This window comes from Rutilus rutilus (assembly GCF_951802725.1).
Source record: "Rutilus rutilus genome assembly, chromosome: 22".
Taxonomy (NCBI): Eukaryota; Metazoa; Chordata; class Actinopteri; order Cypriniformes; family Leuciscidae; genus Rutilus; species Rutilus rutilus.
Window position 1 is genome coordinate 1,247,352 of NC_140227.1, and position 9,581 is coordinate 1,256,932.

The 9,581-nt window shown below is 38.1% G+C and overlaps 1 protein-coding gene across 1 annotated transcript in view; it reads right to left on the reverse strand.

Moving 5' to 3' along the window:
• Nucleotides 1-9,581, reverse strand: part of atg7 (ATG7 autophagy related 7 homolog) — a 107,354-nt gene that overhangs the window by 61,914 nt on the left and 35,859 nt on the right. The window contains exons 13-15 of the mRNA XM_084394797.1: nucleotides 7,353-7,547; nucleotides 6,252-6,405; nucleotides 2,650-2,726 (exon numbers count right to left, since the gene is read on the reverse strand). Coding sequence (XP_084250923.1) covers nucleotides 2,650-2,726; nucleotides 6,252-6,405; nucleotides 7,353-7,547 — 426 coding nt within the window. The remainder of the gene's footprint in view (nucleotides 1-2,649; nucleotides 2,727-6,251; nucleotides 6,406-7,352; nucleotides 7,548-9,581) is intronic.

The following is a 9,581-nucleotide window of genomic DNA, read 5'->3' on the forward strand; positions in this document are numbered from 1 at the left end:
GAACAGGTCACTAATGAACAGTTCACTAATGGGGGAGAACAGAACAGTTCAATAATGAGGGGAGAACAGAACAGTTCACTAATGAGGGGAGAACAGGTCACTAATGAACAGTTCACTAATGAGGGGAGAACAGAACAGTTCAATAATGAGGGGAGAACAGGTCACTAATGAACAGTTCACTAATGAGGGGAGAACAGAACAGTTCACTAATGAGGGGAGAACAGGTCACTAATGAACAGTTCACTAATGGGGGAGAACAGAACAGTTCAATAATGAGGGGAGAACAGAACAGTTCACTAATGAGGGGAGAACAGGTCACTAATGAACAGTTCACTAATGAGGGGAGAACAGAACAGTTCAACTAATGAGGGGTGAACAGGTCACTAATGAACAGTTCACTAATGAGGGGAGAACAGAACAGTTCAATAATGAGGGGAGAACAGAACAGTTCACTAATGAGGGGAGAACAGAACAGTTCAACTAATGAGGGGCGAACAGGTCACTAATGAACAGTTCACTAATGAGGGGAGAACAGGTCACTAATGAACAGTTCACTAATGAGGGGAGAACAAAACAGTTCACTAATGAGGGGAGAACAGGTCACAAATGAGGGGAGAACAGAACAGTTCACTAATGAGGGGAGAGCAGGTCACTAATGAACAGTTCACTAATGATGGGAGAACAGAACAGTTCACTAATGAGGAGAGAACAGGTCACTAATGAACAGTTCACTAATGGGGGAGAACAGAACAGTTCACTAATGAGGGGAGAACAGAACAGTTCACTAATGAGGGGAGAACAGGTCACTAATGAACAGTTCACTAATGAGGGGAGAACAGAACAGTTCAACTAATGAGGGGAGAACAGGTCACTAATGAACAGTTCACTAATGAGGGGAGAACAGAACAGTTCACTAATGAGGGGAGAACAGAACAGTTCACTAATGAGGGGAGAACAGAACAGTTCAACTAATGAGGGGAGAACAGGTCACTAATGAACAGTTCACTAATGAGGGGAGAACAGAACAGTTCAACTAATGAGGGGAGAACAGGTCACTAATGAACAGTTCACTAATGAGGGGAGAACAGAACAGTTCACTAATGAGGAGAGAACAGAACAGTTCACTAATGAGGGGAGAACAGAACAGTTCACTAATGAGGAGAGAACAGGTCACTAATGAACAGTTCACTAATGGGGGAGAACAGAACAGTTCACTAATGAGGGGAGAACAGAACAGTTCACTAATGAGGGGAGAACAGAACAGTTCACTAATGAGGGGAGAACAGAACAGTTCAACTAATGAGGAGAGAACAGGTCACTAATGAACAGTTCACTAATGAGGGGAGAACAGAACAGTTCACTAATGAGGGGAGAACAGAACAGTTCACTAATGAGGAGAGAACAGGTCACTAATGAACAGTTCACTAATGAGGGGAGAACAGAACAGTTCACTAATGAGGAGAGAACAGGTCACTAATGAACAGTTCACTAATGAGGGGAGAACAGAACAGTTCACTAATGAGGAGAGAACAGGTCACTAATGAACAGTTCACTAATGGGGGAGAACAGAACAGTTCACTAATGAGGGGAGAACAGAACAGTTCACTAATGAGGGGAGAACAGGTCACTAATGAACAGTTCACTAATGAGGGGAGAACAGAACAGTTCAACTAATGAGGGGAGAACAGGTCACTAATGAACAGTTCACTAATGAGGGGAGAACAGAACAGTTCACTAATGAGGGGAGAACAGAACAGTTCACTAATGAGGGGAGAACAGGGCACTAATGAACAGTTCACTAATGAGGGGAGAATAACAGCTGAAACCACAAATCATGGAAACCAAACCTATTCATGATGGGCTTTCGCACCGGGTAGCTCTAGGGACCAGCCACCAGGGTGGTTCCCCGAGAACTGATGGTTCCCTTAGGACTTATTTTGATGGCGCTGAGAACGCCAGAGTCACACAGTGCTTGCGTTCTCCACGTTCATTAGTTTATGATCTGTCTAACAGTCCTGTCTAATATGTTATCAGATAGAACTGTAATTCATAGAAAGTAGACAGTAGTGAATGTCCAGTGTTGCTGAGCAGAAATACATAATCATGTTTCTCTCGGTCTCCTCAAAGTGGCGCTGGATTTTCTCTTCAGCGTAAAGGTTAAGAGCTTCATCTATCACAGTTTTACATGTTCGTAGAGGTAGTTTCTGGAGTAAATATATAGGCTATAATCTGTGTTTACACTGCTTTTTTAATAACGGCGGATGCTGGTGTTTCGCGTGCGTTTGGCCAATCAGAGAACACTAATGTCACTGTAGATCCTATAGTGCTGGTGTAGACCGACTCTGAAGTAGGAGCTAAATTAGTTCATCTAAAAGGAGTTCCTAGAACTAAAATCGTACTTCCGCCAATAGTTCTAGGAACTATGAAAAGGTTCCTCCGGTGCGAAAGCCCCTTGTAAAGGATTATTCAGTTTGAAGATCATTTTCAGTCATATTTTGCTTCAGGTTATGATTTACAGCTAAGAGTGTCGATTGAATTCAAGGCACTTTAGCATATGATTGACTGGTTTGAGCTAGAATTTAATATAATACGTGTCCAGAGGAAAAGCTAATTTCACTACAGATATGAAAGTACTTGATTAAAACTCACGTCTCCAGGGGCGACCACATCATTACAGAAGTAGCAGCCGAGACGGTGTCCGGGTATGTTGGAGAACAGAGACGCTCCTGAGAATTAATACAAGTCATGCTTATAGCGGAATCACAAGCAAACACCTCAGAATCTCAGAATACAGCATCCTTATACAAGATGACCAATGAAATTCTATGAATCTTGATCAGTGAATGCTGTGAACCAATCCTGCGAATGAACAGATTTGAACATGTGATCATGTGTATCATATTGCACTAATTAGTGTATCTCCAAAAGCAAAATAAATGTTTTAATTTTTCTGGAAGATGGAAGTCAGTTTGATTTTTTCTCATTAGATGACAGGTTTGCATTTTAATTATATTTTATTTAGTGATGCACGATATATCGGCAACCATATCGGTATCGGCCGATATATGTTCATTTTTAATGTTATCGTTATCGGCCCAATAAGAAAATTTGGCCGATATATTAAAGCTGATAAATATTGTATTATTCAGCTGAGACGCTTCAGATGCGCACTGTTCAACATGATGATTATGAACTGCTTGAAATATGATTGGAATCACTTCAAAAAAGGAAAATACAGTAAAGTGCAGCACAAGTCTGTCGTATCGGCTACATAATATTATAATGAGAACATCATAATTGTGTGTTTGGGTCGTGGATTTTAATGGTGAGACTTTTGTTTTTGTAATCAGGCTCTCAAAAATAATATAAAAATTTCACGCGAGTTCACGCGCATAGGTTTAGTTACCTATGATCACGCGCGTGAACTCGATAATCGACTACTGTGGACTTCGACCAAAAACAGGATGTAAATACAGGTATGTGCGCTGGCTGAATTAACATCACTTTTATTCATATCTTTCACATCTACTGCAGTCAGATTCACCCGCGTTCACTCTGAAGGAATCATCTAACATGGCTGGGCACTTGTAATGACACATCAAGGATGTTAAGAGGCTAAAAGCAGGTTTAAAACTTGCCCCATTGAAGTCAAAGGGTGTAGGCAACACCGATTTTTGTCGTTGTTCTCTGTACTGACAGCACTCCAAATTTACAAAAAAATTAGCTCAATGTTAAAATTGACCGGAGTTCTCCTTTAATGATAACATAAAAAATAAGCATATATCGGCCGATACCGATATGGTGTCCGATTTATCGTGCATCCCTACTTTTTAATATTTATAACACAAGCCTCCTACAAAACACATATCAGCATGTTTCATTTATCATCTCTGAAAATACAGCTCTTGGTATTAACAAACATCCTCAACATTTAGCAGATTTCTTTTGAGTAGGTATTACATAATCATGTAGACTCTGATAAATGCACCTAATTAGTTGCCTGCAGTACCTAATTGAACCGAACTATTAATAAAAATGGCTGTAAAATGAATATGTTAATGTTATAAAAAACATGGAAAAAGCAAGTAATCATGACCCAAAGGTAATTAGGGTTTTGATGGATATGATCATGCCCATTCAGGTTGAAGTAGCATCTTCATGATTTTTCATGAGTCACACCTGCAGAAAACACGCTTCACACACTCACACACACATCAGCTACACACACTGAGTCCCGAGCCGCTCACACAGATGTGCTCCTGCGTTCGAGATCCACGGAGTGAGGTCTTGGTAACTTTGTAACTTGACACGGTCTTAAAAACACGGCTCAGAAACAAAATAAGACGCAACATGAGGGCCAGATTCTGTTCTGAAACTACATGATATTCTCAGGTTTTTACTGAGCACATGCATCTCTGTCTTAAGTTAATGATGACTTTTGACATTTTGAATCTGAGGTTTACTGTAGCTCAGGGTTATTATCGTTTGCTAAAAATATAGCCCTATTCGGACGGTAATTGTCACTCAATTTTTACAGATGTCCACGAGTAACAATTACCGTCCGAATAGGGCTATATTTTTAGTAAACGATAATAACCCTGGTCTACAGTAAACCTCAAATGTCAAAAGTCATCATCGTTAACTTAAGCTAGATGACATTAGCTTAAGTGCTAAAACTCATGGAGATTTACTGACGGTGGAGGAGCGAGTTTTGTGATCTTATGAACCCGCTGCTCACGTGATCAGTCACATGATCGTCTGCTGTACATAAAATGCCATATGCTTGGAATAAAATGAACAAATTCGTATTTAATGTAGTAATAGGAATAATGTTCTATTTATTATTTAATTATTTAATTCTCATTTTGAAAAATAGGAAGCTAGATGCGCGTCCGCTATATTCAAAATGGTTTTCTGTCTTGCATTTTATCTAATAAGGATGTAATTTAAAAAAAATATGGAAATGATCAGAAACAAGTTAATGCAGCCTCTTATTTACATGAGGTAATAATAAAGCTGCTTGGTTTGTATTTTTAATGTTGTGCATAATGGCCTACATATTTGAAAATTCTCTCATATATAATCGCTGTCACAATAACGGCCCATTTCAAATGTTTACGTGCTTTTCTCCTCTTTGTTCGCTGAGGTGGAGCGCTGATGAAATATTGTTCTTGTAAATACTTTCCAGCATTTCAGTAATAAAAGTGTGCATCTTTAAAATGCATGCAGACTACAGTGAAGCGCAACAGTTATCGCACGTACGGTGTTCAGCAGTGGTCAAAAACAGTGAGTTTTGAAGTGATTTTCTTGTAAACTCAGAGATGTGGATTCAGACGACATTACATCACCACACGATCTTGCCGTTTGTCAAACAACAGGAGGTGATTCGGCCGGGGATTTTTACACGGGTGGTGGGAGAAAAACACTGACATTCTGGATTCAGACGGCAATAAAATCACAGACTAGCTCCTGTAAATTATGAAAATACTTTTACGACATCATGAGAAACAATTACTGTCCGAATAGGGCTTAAGACTAACAAAAAACATTTCTGTTAATTGAAATAAAGCTGTATAAATATTAGTTAAAAAAATTAAAGTCCCCCTGTGGTGAAAATCCAGCTTTTAATGTTGTTGTCTATGTGGTGTTTTTAATATGCTTTAACACAAAGCATGTGTAAGTTCATAAGTCGACACCATTGCTGAGTATTTCCTCCTTAAAACTGCAGTGAACCAAAGACAGTCTCAAAAACACGCTTTGAAATCGCTGGTGTTTCTGACGTCACAAACTACCTTGTAACCAATCAGATCAACGTGTGATCGTCAACCAGTGGATCTCTGAGCTGAGTGAGTGGAGGCGGGGCTCATTTGCATATTCACAGAACCGCGCATACTAAATGAGGGTATATTTGTGGCAATAACCAACAATACCCAGTATGGGTCAAAAAGATTGATTTTTCTTTTATGCCAAAAATCATTAGTATATTGAGTAAAGATCATGTTCCATGAAGATATTTTGTACATTTCCTACCGTAAATATATAAAACATTTATTTTTGTGAGTGAATGCTGCACAATCACCAACATAAATGCACAACTTTAAAGGAGATTTCTCAATGTTTAGATTTTCAAGTTGCATAGTTTCAAGTTGTCAAGTTTCAATAGTTGTATCTCGGCCAAATATTGTCCTATCCTAACAAACCATACATCAATGGAAAGCTTATTTACTGAGCTTTCAGATGATGTAACGCACCTGGAGTCACAGTGGATGCTGGCGTTGAGGGACACGAGGAGCTAGAAGAAGCAGACATGGGGCTCGACTCCTCAGACTGAGGCTCTTTGGGTTTCTTTAGGCCGTGTCTCATCACCACAAACGTGTCGAATCCCAGAGCAGCGTTAACTATCAACTGCAGAGACACACACGTATTAAAAAAGCTTTTAAGCAAATAGGCAAAACAATTTTTGCAAAAAACAAAACAAAACTCTGTTTAAATTGGTCTTTACTTTGGATTTGCTCTCAGACTTTTGGAGCTAGCACCTGGACTATTATTGTTCCTAATAACAGAAAACTATTAATATAATTAAATTACTTTTTCCCTACACTACTGTTCAAAAGTGTGAGGTTTGTAAGGTTTTATAATGTTTTGAAAGAAGTCTCTCACCAAGACTGCATTATTTGATCAAAATGTGAATATATAGTAAAGTGTAATTTATTCCTGTGATCAAAGCATCATTACTCCAGTCTTCAGTGTCACATGATCCTTCAGAAATCACTCTAATATGATGGTTTGATGCTCAAGAAACATTTATGATTATTATCAATGTTGAAAACAGTTTCATATTTTTTGTGGAAACCTATTTTTCTGAATTCTTTGATGAATAGAATGTTCAAAAGAACATTTATTTGAAAAAGAATCTTTAGAACATCATAAATGTCTTAACTGTCACTTTTGAACAATTTAATGTGTCCTTGCTGAATAAAAGTATTAATTTCTGTCAAAAAAAAATAAAATTACTGACCCCAAACCTTTGAAGGATAGTGTTTATATTGTCATTTTCCATTCCATCATTCTTATCTAGGTGAGTGACAACATACTCATTAGATGGTCAATAGATTTTAAATCAAGAGAAATATTGCATAACAGGTTTATTTTTTCATTAAGGAAAATTACATCTGTATAGTCACAATGGTTATATTTTGCACTGAATCATATGCATGCATCGACCAGTATGCATCCAGATTTATGCATGCAAACCTAAACTCAAAGTCACAACTCCTTTATAATTAACATACACACAGTATGTGCAGTATGCAAAATAAATAAAAGATAAAAGACGGGAGAGGGGAAGCTACCTTTCTCTGGCTCGCAGCGATGACTGTGGGAAGCCATCGGCTCTCGCGAGTGTCCATCAACAGAAAGACCACGTCGTGTTCAGAGATAAGCTTCTCCAGCTGGTCCACATCATGCCGAGCTTGAGCCGTCGTCAGCTCGGAGAAGTTCACGGGATGTCCTGGCATCGGGATGCTCATGTTGTGGCCCTCTGCGTTCTGAACGGGACCAATAATATAATAGTCAACATTTGAAGTGGATCAAAACCTTGGTAACACTTTCCCATAAGGTTCATTAGTGAACTACATTAGTTAGCATGAAATAATGATGACCTGCACTTATACAGCATTTATTAATCATTGTTAATGTTAATTTCAACATTTACTAATACTTTATTAAAATCTTGTTAACATTAGTTAATGCACTGAGAACTAACATAAACAATGAACAGCGGTATTTGTATTAACTAACGTTAACAAAGTTGAACAAATACTGTAACAAATGTATTGCTCATTGTTAGTTAACTAATGAACCTTATTGTAAAGTGTTACCACAACCTTTCATCAAAGTTCTACAGGAATTCTGAACAATACCCATTCTTGTCTTATGACAACTTTAATCAACTTTTTTGATCCACTTCAAATGTTGACTACTGTAGATTCATGACACGTGACATGTAAAATGCTTAGTCAATAAAAAGCTAAAACATTACATGCAATGCATTAAGTAAAAATGATTTTGAACACCAAATCTGCAAGAGATTTTTTCCACCCACTATCAAGAAAACTGATAGCGAGAGAAATTTTTGGTGCATCCGTTCTGAAGTATCTACTGAGCAAATGTTCAAGCTGTTTATAGATTTCTGCAGTTCAGAAGGTTAGAAAATAAACATAATCATCTGCAAAGCTCTGAAAGTATATCCCATGCTTCCTGATTACATTACTTAAACCATAGACAATGTAAACAGCAGAGGTCCTAAAACAGAGCCCTGTGGGACTCCACAAAAACGCACATTTTCCTCAAAACAAACCAACAAAAAACCGATAGATAAACTTGGACTTTAGTTATTTGTGTTGTACTAACCAGCTTTGACAGTCAATGAATGGGAATAATATCCTGCATTGTATATATATATATATACAGTGGTGGTCAGAATTAATGGCACCCCTGGTAAATATGATCAAAAAATGGTTGTAAAAAAAATTATTCTGCATTGTTTATCCTTTTGATCTTTTATTCAAAAAAATTCCAAAAATCTAACCTTTCATTGAAGTAAAAGCATTGAAATTGGGGAGGAAATCACAATTATGAAATAAATGTTTTTCTCCAAAACAAATCGGCCACAATTATTGGCACCCCTAGAATATCTCTGAAGTATATATTCTCATTAATATTTACCTTTATTTAGCACACCAGGGTGACTAGGAACATGAAATTGTCCAGCTATGACTTCTTGTTTCACAGGAGTTTAAATATGACGAATACACAAAGGCCAAATCACCTTAATCATCCATCACAATGAGTAAAACCAAAGAATATAGTTCTGATGTGCAGCAAAAGATTGTTGAGCATCACAAAATAGAAAGTGGCTGTAAGAAAATAGCTAAAGAATTGAAAATCCCCATTTTGACCATCAGGGCAATAATTAAGAAGTTATAATCAACTAAAGATGTTACGAATCTGCCAGGAAGAGGACGTGTGTCTATATTGCCTTAATGCACGCGGAAGAGGAGAGTTCGAGTGGCCAAAGACTCTCCAAGGATCACAGATGGAGAATTGCAGAGATTATTTGAGTCTTGGGGGTCGGAAAGCCTAAAACAAATTCTCAAACAACCCCTACATCCCCGCATGTTGTTTGGGAGGGTTTCAGGAAAGATCCTCCTCGCTCCTCCAAAAATAAACTCCAGCATATTCAGTGGTCAGACACGACTGGATCTTCAAAAGGGACCGGATTCTGTGGTCAGATGAAACACACAAAAAAGTGCTTTTTGGCAGCAAACCCAGCAGATGTAAACAGGGATGAAGAGTACCCCATGCCTACGGTTAAATACACCGCTGGATCTTATATGTTGTGGGCCTATTTTTTAGCTGGAGGTCCTGGACATCTTGTTCAGATACATGGTATTATGGATTCTAGCAAATATCAACAGATAAAAAATCAAAACCTGACGGCCTCTGCTAGAAATCTTATAATGGGCCGTGGGTGGATCTTCCATCAGGACAACGGTCCAAAACAAACATCAAAATCAACA